At 55.1% G+C, this 18,553-nt stretch overlaps 4 protein-coding genes across 4 annotated transcripts; 2 read left to right on the top strand and 2 right to left on the bottom strand.

The window, feature by feature from the left end:
• Positions 1-5,221: 5,221 nt before the first annotated feature.
• On the top strand, positions 5,222-6,576 carry HER10_EVM0005717 (uncharacterized protein; the record flags this gene model as incomplete). Its single annotated transcript, XM_035475322.1, has 2 exons — positions 5,222-5,768; positions 5,864-6,576. Exons 1-2 carry the CDS (start codon positions 5,303-5,305, stop codon positions 6,574-6,576), a joined length of 1,179 nt encoding a protein of 392 aa, XP_035332669.1. The 5' UTR covers positions 5,222-5,302.
• Positions 6,577-8,409: 1,833 nt separating this feature from the next.
• HER10_EVM0009685 (uncharacterized protein) lies at positions 8,410-9,895 on the top strand (the record flags this gene model as incomplete). The annotated part of the gene is made up of 2 exons (XM_035479165.1): positions 8,410-9,076; positions 9,888-9,895. The coding sequence occupies 2 exons, from the start codon at positions 8,410-8,412 to the stop codon at positions 9,893-9,895; spliced, it is 675 nt and encodes a 224-aa protein (XP_035333142.1).
• A 453-nt stretch (positions 9,896-10,348) lies between these two features.
• On the bottom strand, positions 10,349-11,829 carry HER10_EVM0011875 (uncharacterized protein; the record flags this gene model as incomplete). The annotated part of the gene is made up of 2 exons (XM_035481289.1): positions 10,349-11,263; positions 11,602-11,829. 2 exons carry the CDS (start codon positions 11,827-11,829, stop codon positions 10,349-10,351), a joined length of 1,143 nt encoding a protein of 380 aa, XP_035333427.1.
• Positions 11,830-12,255: 426 nt separating this feature from the next.
• HER10_EVM0006298 (uncharacterized protein) lies at positions 12,256-14,436 on the bottom strand (the record flags this gene model as incomplete). The annotated part of the gene is made up of 4 exons (XM_035475887.1): positions 12,256-12,342; positions 12,406-12,829; positions 13,424-13,794; positions 13,888-14,436. 4 exons carry the CDS (start codon positions 14,434-14,436, stop codon positions 12,256-12,258), a joined length of 1,431 nt encoding a protein of 476 aa, XP_035332750.1.
• Between the last annotated feature and the right edge of the window lie 4,117 nt (positions 14,437-18,553).

Genomic DNA, 18,553 nt, shown 5'->3' on the forward strand with positions numbered 1-18,553 from the left:
TGGACAAGAGAGCGGAAGCCAGGGGGCCCTGCGACCCTGGTCGAGTTGACAGGATGGGAGTACGTCGCCAGGGTGAAACTGCCAGGCTCCGGAGGGTTGGACGGGGTTGTGGGGAATATGGCCACTTTATGAGTCTGGTGCTTGGCCAAGTCAATAGCTGTAGAGAAGACCCCTGCGGTGCGCGTTCCACGAGTCTCAATGTGGGAGTTGAAGTGACGGCTATGGGAGAGAAGTGCTGGTTCGGACGGAGACGAAGCCCCCTTCCCAAAGATCATCTTAGCGGTGATCTTGTTGAGACGACAGGCTGAATATCAACACCATCATGTTAGGAAATGCTGAATGACTGCATTTACCCAAGTGATTTCCAAGAAGCGGGAGGGTGGCTAAAAATAAGCATTTGGAAGGATCGACGACAAGAGCGGTGTTGGCCAAGTCGAAGCCGGAGGAATATCATATGCGGGAGTGATGTCTAGGGGAAAACGGGAGTCAAGAATTGAGGCTCTTTGTCCCAGGCGTCCAAGAGAATACCAAGAGCTTGGAAGGCGGGGAGCAGTAGCGCTTGCCACTGGGGCAAGACTCAGACACGACCTGCTTGGGTACCTTAGGTACGCAGTACCTTAAGGTATGGAAGGTGCCATGGCAAGGGGGGCTTTGGGTACGTATCTCTCGGACTTTCCCTCAACCACGTGTTACGGGCTGGCTTGGAAGGAAAGTACGGAGTACGGAGTACCCTGTGCTGAGTTATCCGTGCTTGCCTACTACCTTACTCAAGAAGGTATCCGCATGTGTCTCCTTCCTCGGTTGATTGAGGGTGTCAGAGATGTAAAGAAAAGCTGGTAGGTGCGATGCCTGCGTAAGGAATGGTCTGGGCAGCAACTTCAGGTTAAGGTAACCACAAGCATGCTCTTTCCTTCTGACGAAGGTGAGGGCGAGAAGTAGGTAAGGTAGCCTGGTAGAGGCAAGCTGTAAAGAACCATCGGTTTTGCTCTTACTCGTTCGCGTGGCAGATGGCAAGAGTAAGGCAAGGTGCTGTGGAATGGCAGGAAGCAACCATGGATGAGGCAGCCGTCAGAAAAAACCTTGTTCACCTTTGGTAGCGCTCTAAACCTTAACAGCCTTTAAGCCATGCACGACCTCCTGCTCCTGCCTGTCTCTGTCACGCTGAGTCTGTTCGGACGACACAGGGGCATTCGGGTCCACTTTTCCCAACCGTTACCGCGTGGTGAGACGACGCACAGGACACACAGCAGCCAGTTCCAGACCGCAGCAGGAAAGAGCAAGTTAAGTTGACCGCATGGCAAGACCCGGTGCGAAGCTGAAGCACCTCAGATGAAGCACGTTCCTGCCTTACGCATATTGCACTCCAGGTCACTTGGGTTCCTTCCTTCTTTCTTGCGTTGCAGCCAAGCTACGGTCCATGGATCACGACGGAAGAGAGCCCGACAACTTGTCTGACAGACACGCTAAGACTGAAAAGATGTTGGATCCCGTCAAGAGGTGAGAGGCTTGTGAGAAGGGATGACAGGAAGAAGGGGTAGGGAGGAAGAAAACAGCTGATTTTTGCAGGGCCAAGAGCTTAAATGGCTGCCAAGTCAAACTGGGGGCGGAAGTGGAAGGGGTCAACTTGGTGATGGCTTGCGATATGTGAGCCGCCACGAGGTTAACCTCAAGTAAAGGTACGGAGTACGGCTCAAGTCCAGAACTGACTAAGCTAAGCGATGGAAAACTGCCAATGAGGAAGCGTCGTGATGTGGGAGAGCGCCTGGCCGGTGTGCACCCTAGCGTTCCATCCAGGCGGTACACCCGCTGGAAACATCTTCCCTGCAACGGATAACTTGCCTTGAACCAGGTTAGGTTGCCTACGGTGTCCGCTAGTCTCCTCGCTTAATCCTCACTACAGCGCCTCTACCTGCTGTAAGCTAGGGAGTAGGCCGCCTACCAATGGACCGCTCGAGGACTGGGCTGCGTTTGCGTTCGCCGGCCGCGCCTCTCGCCAAGTCTTGCACCTCCTGATTTCTTCTGGGCGCGTCTCACGCCTTTCCAAACTACCGGGGCTTGCGACAAACCTCCACCTCCACATTTCAACTTCACCAATTGTCTTTCACGACGTCGCCTGCGCGGTAGCATTCGTCTGCTCTCCAGCCCCGGTCCCTTCCCTTCTCTACCAGCTACGCCAGCCTACGACTCAACCTACCTTGTTACTAGCCTACCGTCTACGGTCTACGGAGTCATGGGAGTACGCCCTCAAAGTTCGGACTTCTACCACCCACGCAACTGTCCATCACCAATACCACGCCTCGCCGCGCCCCATTTGCCAGCCATGCCATCCCTCTCCGCGCTCCCGCCGACCGTCTCGACCTCCCCGTCGGCACCGCCTGCCTTCATCTGAAGCTTCTTGGCGCGCTCCAAACGTCAGACGGCCCCTCCTTTGGCGCCAAGTCCCAGCGTCTACCGGAACCGCGTCTGATGTTTTAGCGACGACATGGGAACTTGAGAAGCTATCCCCATCTCCTCGAGTTCTTTCAGGCTCACCGCTCACGGCTTCACCCCAGTATCTGCCTGCCGGTCAGCTTTTTGGCTGTGGTCCCAACTGAACGGCCTGGTTCTCGATCCCCACAGAGAGCAGACAGAGTTACCTCCCAGCTGGGTAGGCCTGACGCTCTGTCTCTCTCTCTCTTTCTCTGCCTAGACCACTCGACGGTCCGTCCTCGGTGTCCGGCGCGCAACTTGCTCAACTCGACATTGGCGCTGGTCTTCGCTTTCGCTATTTGTTTGGGACCCCATCTCTGCCGACGACATGCCAAGTTGCCCAGCGTTTTCGTCTCCATCATCAGCAAGAGAACTCAATCTGAATGCGACGTCGCCCATAAGGTCCAACGACAGTCTTCAGCAGAGTCGTCTTGGCGAATCCCGAATGCCGTCTTGGTGGCCAAGGACGTCGTCATCTATATCATCACCAAGGGTTTCCAGCCAGTCTTTCTGTGACGCATAAACCACGCAGCTGGCGACTGGTCACCGGCGAGCGTGAGCCAAGACGACTTCTCCTCATATTTCGTCAGCACCGCCCGTAACACTCGGCTTGTCAAGTTGTCACCGTCAGTCGGTTCATCCAACATCCGCAAGATCTGCAGTGTCTACGCTGTCGCTGTCACTTGATCCAGGATGAACCGCACCGCTGCTGGAACGTCTCAGCGAGAAACACTCGCGTTGATTCTCTCGCCACTTAAGATTCTGTCTACATGGAAGTCGTGTATCGATTCTTTGGCTCCAAGCATATGCCTGAAGAGGGAGCAATGCATCAAAGGGCGGCAAGCGAACGGGACAATCGCCACTCCTTGAGAACAATGAATTCTATAAGCAGGATGAAGCCGCGACCATGGAACTCATGATGGAGCCTTTCCGGAGTAAATTGGCTCGGCTGTTAGCGAGGACAGTGAAGTGCCCCTAGGCATTAGAGTCAACTCCTTCATCTCAAAGGAGAAGCTGAGCTGGACTGCGTATCCCTCGCGTCCCTCGCATCCCGAAGCAGACCACTCGCCCCCATTCGGATCCCAGTTCTCTGTTCCGATAGAGGTGGTCCGGAACGCGCAACTTTCACACTGCGAATACCGACGTCGCCAAGCACTTACCGTTGCGTTGAGAGCAGTCGACGTCGTACTAGAAGTCTTCTCCGCATGTTGCAACCTAAGCAAGCTTGCTTCTGCCCCTTGTTGTGAGACATCCTTAATTCTTCCAGGGCTGGAAATTGGCGATTGGTCCTGTCCTAGTCGCACTTCTCGGCGTCTCGACGTTCCATTGTGCCCTGCAGCACTTGGCACTTGGCTGCTTGTCCCGCCGTGCCTCTCCGCTCGCTAGTGCAAGGCCTCTATTGTCCGCCGAGAGACACCAGCAAAATAAGCTTCTACTGCCCAGGCCCTAATCGCAATGAAGTGTTGACGGTTACTGTAAGTGAACAACAACAAGCGAAAGAGTATCGAAAGACTGGCGTCTGAACGTGGCGATCCATCTTTCTATAGCCAGCAATTGTATTTAAGGCAAGTGATATGCCGCCAAATGACTGTTTTTTTTTCCCTTTCTTTCAGCACCTTTCAGATTTTGATCATGTCGTGTACGAATACTCAGCCCATGATCGACGACTCGAAACGTGGAGACCCCCCTTTGATGATGGAGCGCGCGCGAGACCCCAGCCGCGTATCACGAAACATTGGTTCATTCTCGCCAAACTTGCTTATTGGTGGACACAGGAGGCGAGGAGGCTTTGCGAAAACTTCAAGACTTTCCGAACCATCTCCTGACGTATCGTTTGGGGCTCATTGCGTCTGCTCTTATCCCGCTTACTCATGGAGTCGTGGATCCCACAAGAGTCATTGACGCGGATTCGGAGAAAAAATGAATCCGAATGTTATGGCGAGCTATTGCCTAAAGAGGTTCTATGCAGATGGCTTGGCTGTCACTCCCTCGCCGTAATGATTCTGCGTCATTTCCTGAGCGCCTTCTAGGCTCGCAGGTCAGCGTGTAAGCACATTTTGCACTAACAATTTCCCGACTCTTTATTTCTCCGACGGGATAGACTACACCCCAACCCGCTGGCCAAAGTAGATGTTAATCCGGATTGCGTCACATACCCTTTCCTCAAAGTAAACCTTTGGGCCCGAAAATCGTGCACTCTCGTAGAATTAATGATTCATCATGCTCGAATTCTTCTGATAACAAGGGGTGAGAGGAAGTTGACATTCATTGCATCCCTTGCTCCTGAGATGAGTGATGTCGAGGAGAGATTTTGAGAACTGAAAGAGAGAGATACTAAGGTAGCTTCCACTAACTCGCTGACCGGAGGGAGGCCCACTAACCACCGGCCGGCGACCGCGGAGAAGTGGAGTATCTTCGCTTACCGGATCGGGAATGCGAAGGGGCGCAAAAGTCCACCTCCACTTTCCACGCCCGCGCCCGGATGTTCGGCGTTCATAGCTGAAAGTTGGAACACACGAGTCCCCCCTCTGGCTTGAAGTGGTCTCGATGAAACAAGTATTGGGTTTTTGATGTGATTGGTCAAGTCATTGATGGAAAGCGCAATGATAACACGCCCATCCATGAGTTGAAGTAAGGTACCTTAGGCAACACTACAGATCGATGCTCCGATGGGCTTGCATGTGGTGTTAGTGCCTTCCCACTAGCGCGTCAGCAAAACTCCGCTTTCTGCTATCCCGGTGGTGCTAACCCGGTGAGGAATGCGAAGCTATCCGAAGCTCCTGGGAATGATGTATAAAGATGATAAAAAGGTGATGAATTTCAGTAGATTTTGATGCGCACTCTTTTACGACACAATTCGGCTGTTACATCTTTCGTCTTCTTCGATCAACCCTTTTGTAAGAAAACCAGTCATACAATAACAAACAGCTTCTACACGATGGTCACCCGCGCCCAAGTCCAACACTCCAACGCCGCCCTCACATCCCAAACCGCGCCCCGAACGGCCGTCTTCCTGGGCGGCACGTCAGGCCTCGGCAAGCTCACCCTCGTCGAGCTGGTATCCCTCGGCTTTCCCATACGGGTCTACATCGCCGGCCGCAAAGCCACGGAGCCGGCGATGAGACCCGTGCTCGAGGACCTGCGACAGAAGAACCCGCGTGCCGAGCTGGTTTGGGTCGAGGCTGAGGTCTCGTTGCTGGCGGAGACGAGACGGGTGTGTGAGATTGTGAAAGCGAAAGAGACGAGTCTCGACTTTTTGTGTTTGACGGCTGGGTATGCGCCTTTTGGGGGGCGGAATGGTGAGTTTTTGATGAGTGGTTTTGCTTGTTTTTGTGCAAGATGAGGGACAGGGGATATTTTGATGCGTAGAGTGAAGATACTGATGTTGGTTTAGATACCGCGGAAGGGATAGACGTCTGCCATTCCCTGGAGTACTACTCCCGCATGCTCGCAACCCTCCACCTCCTCCCCCTCCTCCGCGCCTCCGCATTTGCCTCCGCATTTGCCTCCGCATCCTCCCCTGGCCCAGCTCCCTCCCCACGCGTCCTCACCGTCCTGGCGGGCAGCATGCTCTCCACCCGCATCGACGCAACAGACCTCAACCTCACGCGCTCGTCCCCCAGCAACACCAACAGCAGCAGACTCTTCGGCTTCAAGACGCAGACGCACATGGCGACCATGAACACCTTGTTTCTGGACAGGCTCGCGTCCGACCCGGCCAACGCGGGGGTGTCGTTCGTGCATAATTGGCCCGGCGCCGTAGACACGGGGAACATGGCGCGGTATCACGCGCCGACGTGGTGGAGTCCGTTCCCGTTGACGAATTTGCTGAAGCCGTTGTTTTTGGTCATGGGGTTTGGGGAGGGGGAGGCGGGGGAGAGGCATGTTTATTTGGCGACGTGTGGGCGATTTGGTGGGAAACCGAAGGGGGATGGGGAGGAGAAGGGATGTAAGAATACGAGGGGGGAGGAGGGGAGGAATGGGTTGTTTTTGGTGAATCATAAGGGGGAGGTTTCGTATAGCGAGAGTGCTTTGGCGGAGTTGAGGGGGGGTGTGCAGGGGAAGGTGTGGGATTTGACGATGGAGATTTTGGGGCCGTATTTGTGAGGTGCTTTGGTGGATGTTTTTGAGGGAGGATGTCATGAGGCGTTTCTGTTTTCATGTTGGATGAGGTTAGGATGGGAAGATTGATATGGTGTTTCTGTTATGTGGTTGCGGTAGAGATCATTTACGTGGATGAAGTAATACTACGACTTGATCCACGCATGGATCCCTGATATGTTAATCTGGATGAACTAAACTTGGTTTTTGAGTCTCTTGAGAAGGTTGTGTTCCGGGACAACTCGTCGGTGGCTTACATTGCCATGATTCTGCTCTCGTGCTGGATCCAGTCTTATCCTCGTGAGGGTAGTACCTAGCGTCGTCTTCGATGTCACGTTAGATAGTAGACTCCCTTCAACTTTGCTCTTCAAAGTCTGTGCTGATCATTTAAGTCGTAGAGCCACGCCGAGCATGGAATTCTAACTTCTTACCTCATGAGGTTCCGTCGATCTCGCAAGTCATTTCAAAAGCCTCGACTTTCTGTTTTGGAAAAGATTCAGACGATGAATGGATGAAGGACCCAACCTTCACGACAAATTTCCCAGAAACGGGCCTCAATCTCTTGATCTACCAAGTCTACTTGTCAATTTACCATTTTCTATCTCTGATTCCACTGGTTTCTCTCGTACAAGAAGTAATGGCAACGTATCATGTTGCTCCTCAACTGGGCTGTCACTACCGCCTTTGCTTCAGTCTCAATCCAATTTGGTAACGAGAGCTAAGGCTACGCGCATGCCAAGGTCTGGAAGCTATCTAGCAGGCCTGCTTCGGTTGACCTGGCCAAAAGAGAGCAATTGTGCGCGTCCACACCAAATTGTTGTCACTGTATACAATTCAGGGCACATGCCAGGTCGTAATTTCATGCACAGTTACGGGGTCCATAGATGATCATTACGTAGATCATTTAGTTCGGTCTGAGGACGAAATTGTCTGAATCTCAACCAACAATGATGTCGCAAATACAACTCAATATTCTTGAATCACACACTACACCATGTTACTAAACGTCAAGGGGCATATGAGCCAGATGCTTCCTCAAAGCCCAGCCCTTCTTCGGAACTATTGGCGGTTTCCGTAGCGTAACAGACGTAGCTCTATCATTCTTCCAAACATCTCACATCCTACTCAACGATCTGGGTAAACTCGACTTAAGCTTATTTGCAGACTCCTGTGTCTAAGACAAAGACGGACCTATCCGGCACCGGCCGACCGGCGTCTGACACTCTAGGTGGGGTAGGGAATCGGATCTCTTTAGATGCGGAGTAGCAATCAACGCTGGCGCGAGCTACATACACCTTAGCCTTGGTAGGTGGGGGACCCAACGTCAGCGCCGTCGTTCGCAACGGCTCCAAGCTTGGCTGCGACTTCACATGCACGTAATAGCGTCGGGGTACCTAAGAGAGAGAGGCTGGTAAGCTTTGCAGATTCGGAGAGCTAGATATGCTAGGCAATTCGGATAGAGGAGGGGCAAGATGGAGGGTGGGATGGAGGGGCGAAAGGGTCAGCCCGCAGCAGGATGCAACCCTGCAACCCAAGGTCATTCGGACGGAACTTTCTTTGGTTGTTTGCATATCGGCCTGCTCATCGAGACAACAGCCCGGGTTCATCGTGTTTAATCTTGTCTTTTGTCATCGCTAACGGAGAGAGCCAACACCATGCCCTCCTCGTCCGCGTGACGATACCGCCGCCGGGGACCTCGACCACGTCATCAGCGTGAGGCTCGAGTCGATCAAGCCCAGTAAAGATAAGAGATCTACGCCAGCTGCCGCCCTCAAAAGCATTTCCCTCGTCGAGCCTTGTAGAGAACAAGGCTGGGCGAGCAAGCCCGCACCCAACATCATGCCCTTCCCAGTCCTCTCCAAAGAACCCATCCCAGGCCTGTCCCTCTCAGCAGCGGGCCTCGTCGCCCTCGCGGACCTACAGACCATCGCCAACCGTACCGCGCTGACGGGCACGTCGTCGTGGTTCGACGCACTGGTCCTCGCGCCGGGGTTGCATTACCAGCAGGCGGCCGACAGCGTCGCGGGGACCAGCGGTGCTGTCACGGCCCAGACGTCCGCTGCGTTCGGCTACGGAGGTGCCGCCGCGGGAGGGGGAGGAAACGGCGGTGCCGGCATCTTCGGCACGCAGGCACTTCCCGGCGGACGGAAGAAGGATGTTAAGGTGACGAATCCGGGCATGTTGCTATTTCTCTCTCGGCTTGGGGTCCAAGAGGAGCGGGCGCGGGAGAAGGATCTCAAGAGGAGGAAGCTAGCCGGCGGCGGTGGGGTCGAGGCTTACGGGACCGGAGCAGTGGCAGGCGGAGGAGGCAGCGGAGAAAAGATCATCACACTCGACGTCGGCACCCTCTCCACCGGGCGGAGACGAAGCCGGAGCCGGAACCGACGCGGCCGGGCTTTTGAGCACGGTTCGGAGTGGGAGTTTGAGCGGGGGAGTCACTTGCTGTACCTCGCGAGCCCGGTTCTTACGTTTGCTGCGCTGACCATCATGATTCTACTAGCAGACTGTGAGTCTTTCTTCCAATTTTTTCCGAAATGTCTCTTCCCTTCCAGGTCTTTGGCTCCCCTCTTCTGCATGGTAACCCACTTTGATCGTTCGATTTCCACCAAACCCCCTTGTTCGCGATCTCTTCTCCCACAATCAATCTCAAACTAGATCTCGGCGGTGGAGTATCCTTTACAAGTCAAACTAACGTCCACAAAGGGTGGGGTCTCGCATCGATCCTAGCACTCATCACATCCCGCCTCTTAAACATCTACATTATCAAACAACGCACCCCTCCCCCTCCTCCTCCCCCGCCGGCCACTCCGTTCTTCGCTAGCAACGGTAACGGCGGCATAGCCATATCGTCTTTACCGCCAAAACTCACAGAGTACCTCATCCCCCTAACCCCCTCCCTCAAAATCCGCATGCGCGGCCCAGCAGACGACCTCGCCGCCCTGACGACAGACGCCTGGCTCCTCGCAAAGACGGCCGCGCAGGGCTACCTCGAAGCGACGGCCAAGCTGGCCGTGTACGTCGTCGCCATCTTCAGCGGCAACGTCTCGCAGGCGGGGAATCTGGTGCTGCTTGTGCTGTTGCTGGGGAGCGCGGGCTTGTTGGGGCTGAGTAACGGGTGTATGAAGGGGGTGAAGGGGAAGGGGCGCGTGGCGAGGGTGCGGCATGGTGATGATGGTGATGGGCCTCGTGGTGATGGTGCGGGAAGTGGGGGGCGGGCTGGGAGGGGGGAGATGGGGAGGACTACGAGGCCACGCGGCGGGTGGAAGGGGGACAAGGAGGAGGGGGATGGGATTGGCGATCCGGACTGGGATTCTCAGGTCGGTAGGGTTGTGAGGGATCCGTATCCTTTTGAAGGGAGTGTTGAGTATTCATAGTATAGAGGGGTGTGGTGAAGCTGAGGTTGATTTGAATCGTGGGTATATGTGAACGATGCCTGTTAGACGTAGCAAACTGTCATGGAGTTGGACTTCAGACTTTAGATCATGATCTTTGAAGGTGTATACTAAGATACTTCGACTATATGAACATCTCTCCTATATTGGAGAAGGCTGAGAGCGCTTGAGGGTCGAATAGAATCTCGGGTACTGTTAGTACAGAGACTATATGCATTTCCGTATCGCGAGACTTCCAGATAGACATCCCTCGAACTCTGTCAGCCGCCACCATGAACCCAGAAGGAGAATTTTCTCAAGGGGATATCAACAACAAAAGAGCAGACATTTCACCCCTTCTCTCTCTTCCATTGCCTCACCGTCCTCGAAAGCATCCTTCAACAGCATCACCACTCATTCGTATGATAGGTCAGTCGCCGACTAGGATTCCTTCCCCTAACAACACGCACAAGACACAGTGGCGCAGACGGTCGCAAATTATACTCGTCCTTCTCAGCGCACCTTCTCCTCCACTCCGTATTCGCCAAGATATCCCGCGCAACACCCCACCGCTCCAGCTCACAGGCGTCATTGAACTCCCGCTCCCGAAACCATATGATGAAAGCAGGAGACCCGGCTTCAACGAGTATTCTCACGGCCTCTTCATCGCGGGTATCGCGATCTGCCACAAACGCCTGCCGCTGCTGCTCCGTCATGCCATCAGGCAAGAGGCGGTAATTCGCCTGCAGCGCGAATCCCAGAGCACTCACTAGCGCTTTCGCCGGCACCCAAAGCCTTTTGCGGTTGATGTACGCCGTGCATTGAACGTCGGCGCCGCGGTCCAGTAAGAGGCGGAGCATCGCAGTATCGCGCTTAAACGCCGCCCAGTGGAGAGCAGTCAGACCCGAGCCCGTAGGCTCACCGGTCACTATGTTGGCTGCAAGGGACTCGTCGATGCCGTCGTCGGCGTTGATGTCTGCGCCGTGGTCTAGAGAGGCGAGGACGCCTCTGAGATTACCTCTTATTGCGGAGTGGATGAGGATGTACGAGTATAACCCGCTCGGATCTGTCTGTGAGGCCGTGCTCACGCTTGCGGTTGTGCTACGGGAGGAGTTTCTGCGTATGTAGGACTCAAGCATGGGTGGAATTATCTCTCGGAGTCTGGCATTGAGGAGGCCGAGGTAGAAAAGCTCTGCGAGAGCTCGCATGTCGAGCTTTCGAGCCTCGCCAGGTTCTTGGGCCTGGGCGGTGTTTGGTGTTGGCGACGGTCCGTCATTTTCCAGGCCTTGAAGATTGTCGTGTTCAGCCTCGGGCTGGAGGAACTGCTCTATAATGGCGAGCAGGACCTCCGCTGGCAAATATTGGAAGCGGCTGCGCTGATGGCCGAGGCCGGTTGATGTTCGCTATGTTGGGCGATATGGAGGGGGAGAATCATGTTGCTGCTCGTGTGTATTCGTCATTTCTGTTCTATTCTGTCTTGTATATCTGTGAGATAGTGAGAAGAAGATTGGAGCGAGATCCTGCGATGGGAATGCGGTGGTTGTGATAGAAGAGTTGGCCGATCGGAGTGTGTGAGAATGTTCGAGACTTATTTGGTGTTCACTCTCCCCTTTCCGGAGATGGTTACTGAAAACACTCGAAGACGGGTAGAAAGTCAAACCTTTCGGAGACGGGAGCTCGGTGTCTGGTTTGTCTTGCAAGCTAAGGAGGTATGGTACCTTGTGGTCCTTACTGATTCACACTCTTGGACAGTGCTTGAGGAAATAGTATAGGCATAACGAAGCGTGTGTTTTGATTTGAAAAGTACTAAGAAGTATTGAGAAGCATGTTGTGGATCAAATAGCTCACTCATGAAATCCTTCCTGTACTCTTCGTCACCGACGTCCATTCATATGGACCGGTCAAAGTGGCTCGTGTGGGAGCCAACAGCCGACAGGGTAGGCTTACATGCAGCAAGCCCGGCCAAGAAAAAGATTAGAGGCATCAAATTGAGGACAACGAGGTTAATGTGAAAGAGGCGTGTGGCCATTTGATTCCCTTCTACCCATTACCCGTCCAAAATCACCATGCCAAACTCCCACCCAGTAGGCTATTTTGTCTTTTATGACTGACCAACCCCCATTTTCTACTCCACGCTTGAACGACAAGAAATCAGGGTATATATACCGAATTCCAGAACAAGACTCGCGCGCTCTTCCCTAATCACCCAACCCTGAGCGCCTCATGAAAACCGAGTGTGCCTCAAGTCCGCTGATTGAAACGCACAAAAACAAAACAAAACTCTAATGGTATAATGAAGATGATAAGAATATTGTTACAAAGACCGATCACTTGTCGTGCTCGGCGACTCCTCGCAGCACTTGACGATCTCGCACAGAGATCGCATGACGAGCGGATCAACCTCGTTGATCAGGTCGCCTCCGGCCATAGACCTGCCGGACCCCCCGGCGCGCAACGTCGTCACGAGGTGCGCGATACACCGCGACAGTCCCTGCTGCAGCTCCCGAAGGGGGACATCAGAGACCGCAGCCGAGTGTGCTGCCGGCGTCATTGTTGGCACAGTAGGAGGAGCCGGCGTGGGAATCTGACTCTGTCGTGATGCTGAACAGGTCCGGAGGCCGAGAAACATGCTGGATCGCTTCCGCAACGACTTTGGCGGCGGTGGCGATGTCGTCATGTCCTGCATGCCCTGGAGGCCGAGCAAGGTGGCGGCCTTCTTGGGGATGGAGTCATCCGTGATGACACTGCTGCTGCTGGGGCTAGTAGGTGTGGGTGGCCTCGGCTGCGACTGTGTTGTACTGTTCTGGACCATGGGCGCGAGGTAGTTGTACGCGACGATGTGGGCGTAGAGGGCGTCACAGAGCCAGTCTGATCCATGAGGGAAGACGCTTCGGATACGGGACCATTGGGGCGGAGCAACAAGGGTAGCCGTTGACGGCGACAGGGAGGCAGAGGAGGGGAGGTCGAGGTTGGAGGAGGATGCGCCGCGGGAGCAGCAGCGGCGGTTGAGGTTGGTAGTGCGGCGGGAGCTGAGCCAGCGCCAGCGTTTCGGAGACGCGGGCGGTGTGTCTGGGCGAAGAGCCTCCGGAGCGGCTGGTTGTCTGACCTTGCGGGAGTAGCTACGGATCGTCTCGATGGAGAGGCTGGAGCAGAGAAGCGTTGTCTCGGGGAAGCATGTCACGGAGACGCGGAGGGATTCCATCACGTTGGGAGGAAGGGGAATACGGCGGCTTTGGTCGTCCGAGGGAGGAGGCGGAATGTCGATCGGGTCCTCGAGCCAAGTGTATGATGTGCTTAGAGACGATGTAGGCCGAGACCTTGTTTGAGCCTGGGATCGGGGACGAGGAGTCGGGGTGGTGTATGTTCTTGAAGGGCCAGCGGCGCCGGAGCGGGAGGTCGGGCGCGGTGTCACGAGTAGAGGGGGAGCCAGGCCCTGGCGAGGAGTTGACGTCGGCGTGTCATGCGCATCGAGGTAGCGGAACCATGGCTCTAGTTCCTCCTTGAGGTCGGAGATAATAGAGCTACGATCCGTTCCCGGCGCGACGATGTGATCGGGTTGCATGTGCCGCGAAGACGCATGCGAACGCGAACGAGACCGAGTAGAGATAGCCTTGCGGGCGTCATCGGTGAATGAGACACGGTGCTTTAGCGATGAGCAACGCGTGGGCACGGCGATGTCGACGGAGTGAAGTGAGTGAATCGAGTGCATCGAATGGCGGTTCTGCTCCTTGGCGGCGGCAGCAACGGCCGCCGCGGTAGGGTCTAGATGCAGACTCCGGGCCCGACTGGTGGGCCGGGTGTAACCTTCAAACGGGTTGGACAGCCGGCCCGTAGTGGCTGCGGCATTGGCGCTCTTGGCCCGGGGCGGTGATTCGTTGATGGACCGGTCGCCTAGTCGGGATAGCGGCCGCACCGGCTTGATGGGTGTCAAAACGGGCGATTGGACTAGGCTCTTGCCGAGCTCGGGATGATCCGCCGGCGCGTCTGGCTCAAAGTCCATCCAGCTCTCCAAGCTTCCGTCTGCTTCGCCTCCAAAGGAGACGACTCGTTTTTGCGATGAAGATGACGCGATCACGGGTTGGCTCGAGGCGGAAATGGTGGTGTCTGCAGTGAGGACAGAATGTTGGCGGATGTGCGGTGACTCGGCGGCGTCGTCTTCGCCGTCGAGGTCACCCCCGGCCATGCTAAAGGAGTCACCGCTCGAGCTTGAAGCGGCGTCTGAAATGTCATGGTGGCTCGCATCGCTGGCTGAGCTTTTCTCGTCGATAGCACCTAGAGGCTGGAACTGAGCCACTCCGTTGGGATGACATGGTGCGCCGAGGACGGAAGGAGGTTCAGCAGTGTCGTGCCAGTCGTCTTCGTCTGAGGCGAGAGCAGGCGAGGGCGCGCCGGCAGTCATGTTCTTGGCGGCGAAGATGAGGGCAGAGAACTCAAGGTCCTGAGCCAGCAGCTCCGGCAGGTTGCAGTCCATGGTGGGTTCCGCGGCTTCGGCCATGACGCCGGCTCGGATGCATAAACGCTCGGGATGGTATCCGTAGGAAAGGTCGGTATGCGGCTGCGAACGCGGGTGATGACTGTGGTGATGGTGGTGTGGTTGAAACTGGGTTGGCAGCGGCGACGAGACAGGACGACAGATGATCGGCTGCGGGCTGAAGATGGAGCTAGAGCTAGAGCTAGATCTGGAACTTGAACTGCAGTTGGAGGAGCTGGCGTTGGAGCTGTTGCTGGAGCTGGAGGGCAGGGTCAGTGGCAAGAGGTTTTTCATGCTCCGGACGGAGCGTCTTCGCCCCAGGACCGGCGGACGGGATGTTTTAAAGGTTGTTGGAGAGATGTTCCTTGCAGGGAGGGCCTCGGTCGCGTGTGGGGCAGGGAAGGGAGCTGGAACGTCTAACGCGAACATGGGGTGCATGCCACATGGGTTGATGCTCATGCCATTGGGCGAGTCTCTGAGAGAAAAGGGGAGAACCTCCAAGAGCCAGGGGTGGTCGTTGCTCACGAGGATGCTGGCCGCTTGGGAGCTGCTCAGCCTTTAAGCTGCCAGGGCTGACGGCAGGGAAGAGGATGGGGATGGGCCACGGGCGACGGGCGTGTAGCCGTGTCTGTGTACCACAATGCTCCAGCGACGATGGACACCCGACTGCTCAGGTCTGTGAGCAATGGGCAGAGACGACGGAGCAGTAGGGCAGAAGAAGGGAATGTCGCTAGTAGGGATCCGAGGGAGGACCTTGTTGTTCGATTTCCACTGCTTCTAACCTGCTTCTATGAGAAGGGACTCAGGGGGTGAGGTATCCGTACGGTACGATGTAGTATATCTCAATACTCCATACACAAAAGCCGAAAGGACGATTGTGTGGTCGGATCCGGGATTCCCAAAGAGGGCACCCTGTGACCGTTGGAGAGTATCCGTATCCGTAGTGGAAGACTGAGAAAGGGCCCACGACGTGACGAGGGAGATGAGATGAGATGAGAAGGGGGGTGTGGCGGGAGAGAGCTCCGTCTCCGAATACCTCGAGGGTGACGGCAAGGGATCGAGAATGAGAAAGATGAATTCCCAAAGATTGCCGGAGGGGAAAGCTGCGTATGCCGTGACACCTCGAGGGCCACAACAACAACAACAATCAATATAGGTGCGATACACGTTGTCGGGCTTGCTGCACCATCTCAGACAACCGACACGGAGGGAGACTTTAAGTATTCTATAGACCGTAGGGCCGTAGGACGACAAGAATGTTGACGGCCATTGTTAGTCGTGAGAGTGAGACACAAATTCGCCAGGCATGGTGCTTTTCGCCCTTGCGTCGTCCGCACCCCAACTGTGCATGTGTAGTCTGTACAGAGTGGTAGCCAAGGCCGTCCCTTGGCTCTGGTATTCTTTTCTTTTCACTTCCGGGGCGTGCAGAGTCTGCGCGAACCACAGCATAGGTACCACCCGTGCTGTCCACTTTGCGTTCCGAATACTGCATGATACTTTGCTCTTCCCGCGAGACCGTTGCGATTTGCGAACCAGTGAGGGAACCAGTCGAGCGGGACTCCGGAGCTGACGGGATGGAGACACCTAGAACGGCCGGGTCAGGGGCAGCATGCCTCTTAGCGTTATTTGTTGAGAAGCGAGTAACAAACGGCAAGCATCGCGTCCCCGATTTTCGGTCCACCGAAAGAACAATTACAACTTGGGTATCCGTACGAAATATGTATACATGGAGTACTCGTAGCCTAGATATGCTCCGTACCCGTATCGTCGGACTGTAGTCTGTCGAACAGTCGAAGAGAGAAAAAGAAGAAAAAGCAACGTAGGTGGGTGAATGTGGGCGAGGGTCTCTTGTGCCTTCAATAATGCTACGCCGGTAGTGGGCTCTCTGTGCATATCTGCGCTGCATACGGCAGTTCGCTACCACACGGTTGCAGAAGCAATATTGGTCTTATTTGGCGTCGAAGCTTGGAAGGTGGGCTGGCGTCTTATTCTGTCTGAAGCATGCTCTTCGCCTGTGAACTGTCATTAATTGTCCCGACCCAAGTGCGTGTTCATGACACATGGCCGTGTCCACCGTGACCTGTACGATGGAGGCTTAAACGGCTGCGAGATGGAGGTTGAAAGACTTTTCTCCTCGAACGAGTTGTCACCTCCGCGAATAATATCCACCACGTTGCACTGGGGTTTCCGCAATCAAATGTTGGTGAAGCATGACACAGAAGAATCGATCACAAAATCGAGTTCCGAGGGATCGAAGCGAAGGGTCCCCGAAAGAACAGACTGGACTCCAAAAAACCGTCCAACGAACCGCGACCAACGACCAACGCGGCGGATCAGATCCCTGGCAGGCCTCAACGAAGCCCCATCGCGTATTCCATGTTAGTGCCACCGGCCCAGGGCGGCCGAGGCGTCTGTGTTGCTGCGTCTGCAGCCTGCATCTTGTATCCGTACGCAGCACTCCGTACCCGCATGTGTTGGCAGGCCTTGTGCGGCGGCACGCACACGATCGTCGCAAGTACAGCAGCTTGCAATGCAAACTGTAGCACAAGGGGTCCTGACATCTGCCTGAAAGGCTTGCATTTCTGTTTCTCCTGCTATGGTCATTTCCTCTAGTGACAGTATCGGTGACCACAAAGTCTCGACAAGTGATTCCCGCGGCAGATGGCAGCTTTCTGTCTCGGCACTACCTGCCTGGGTTTGTCCCATGTGTGTGTCTTTGGCGTGCCCATGTTTTTGTACGGAGTATGCAGGCTCGATATGTGGATTGTGTACCCGTACTCCGTACACTACGTATTGTGTGTGTGGCAACTTGGGTGCTTGGATCGAGGTGTGCGAGGGTCGTCTCTCGGCTCTCCCTTTCTTGTTGTCCCCTTCCGGATTGACTGGCCCTGCCGAGATCAACAGGAGATTGAGGGGCGGCGCAGCAGACCAGCAGAGAGTTCAACCATGATAGGATAGCGAGAGGGTCAAGTCCCTGGCATCGTGCTGTATAAACCAGGTAGACCGGCGATCTGGTTCCCTCGCCGCGCGCTCGGATGTCTGAGAGTTGGGGTAAATGAACATCGCACCGTCGACCTTGGCTCAATTCATTGTTTCCAAGGATTATCAGCAGAACGCCTTCTGCCGTTATCCAGTCTGACAGACTGACAGTCTGTACGAAGTACGTATGTCTTGTTTCCTCGTCATTGGTGATGTGAAATTGAAAGGTCGCATCGCATGCCATCTGCCGTCTTCGCAGGTCGCATGCGTCACGCACTCTGCACAATGTTGCAATTTGTCGACGCATCCTATGCTTGCTGCTCCTCCGGCTGTTGAGAAGACAGGGCCCCAGCAGGTCATCATTGGATTAAAATGCAACGTCGATTCGTACCCTCCCCCGGCTGTTCAGGGCAGTGAGCAAGGGTCAGAGTCTGCATGGACCAGGGCATGTAAGCCCAGCAAGCTGTCCCTGGACATATTTGAAATTGACGGCCCAGAGCCAACCAACTTGAGAGATCGCGACTACGTACGCGTTTCTGGATGGAGCAGTCGAAGAGTCGGAGGGCGGCTGGCAATCTTGTGACGGGTTGATGACCTGCTTTGGACAATCGTCATCTACCAGACAAGAGGATCGTGAGGGACGCAATGGGTCCGCAGGCTCCCTTGCCCTCGTCTCGTCTCAAATTCCAGAAGGGGCGCCATTGCTGATGTCGCTGCCATATCAAGCGAGGCATGTGAGGTACTTTGCAGATTACCGGCATATTGAATCAGTGAATCAGGACCGAGCACAGGTATTCGTACGTGCAAGGCAACGGCTGAAAGCTTAGGTATCCGTAGTAGATTGCGGGATGCCTCGATCCCCAACTGTCAAGAATCAAGCGGCAGTAACTTGCAGGCCTCCTGTTGGCGAGCTGCAGATGAATTGTGATTGTATCATGGGTGCAGATGGCAGATGCAGCCGGGGCGTCACGTCAGACGGATGCCCGAGACCTAAAGCACAGAGCTGATTACCTAGAGAGCCGGCGATCTCTTGATGAAAAAGAAAGGCCTAGTGCGTGGCGGTGAGTGATACGAACAGGAGGCGACTGAGGCGGTATCGAGGATGTAAGACAACAGGAAGCTCAAACGTCAGAGTCTTGCTTCGTTGGCGGCTTGTGAAAGC

This window comes from Colletotrichum scovillei, assembly GCF_011075155.1.
Source record: "Colletotrichum scovillei strain TJNH1 chromosome Unknown Contig00006, whole genome shotgun sequence".
Lineage (NCBI taxonomy): Eukaryota > Fungi > Ascomycota > Sordariomycetes > Glomerellales > Glomerellaceae > Colletotrichum > Colletotrichum scovillei.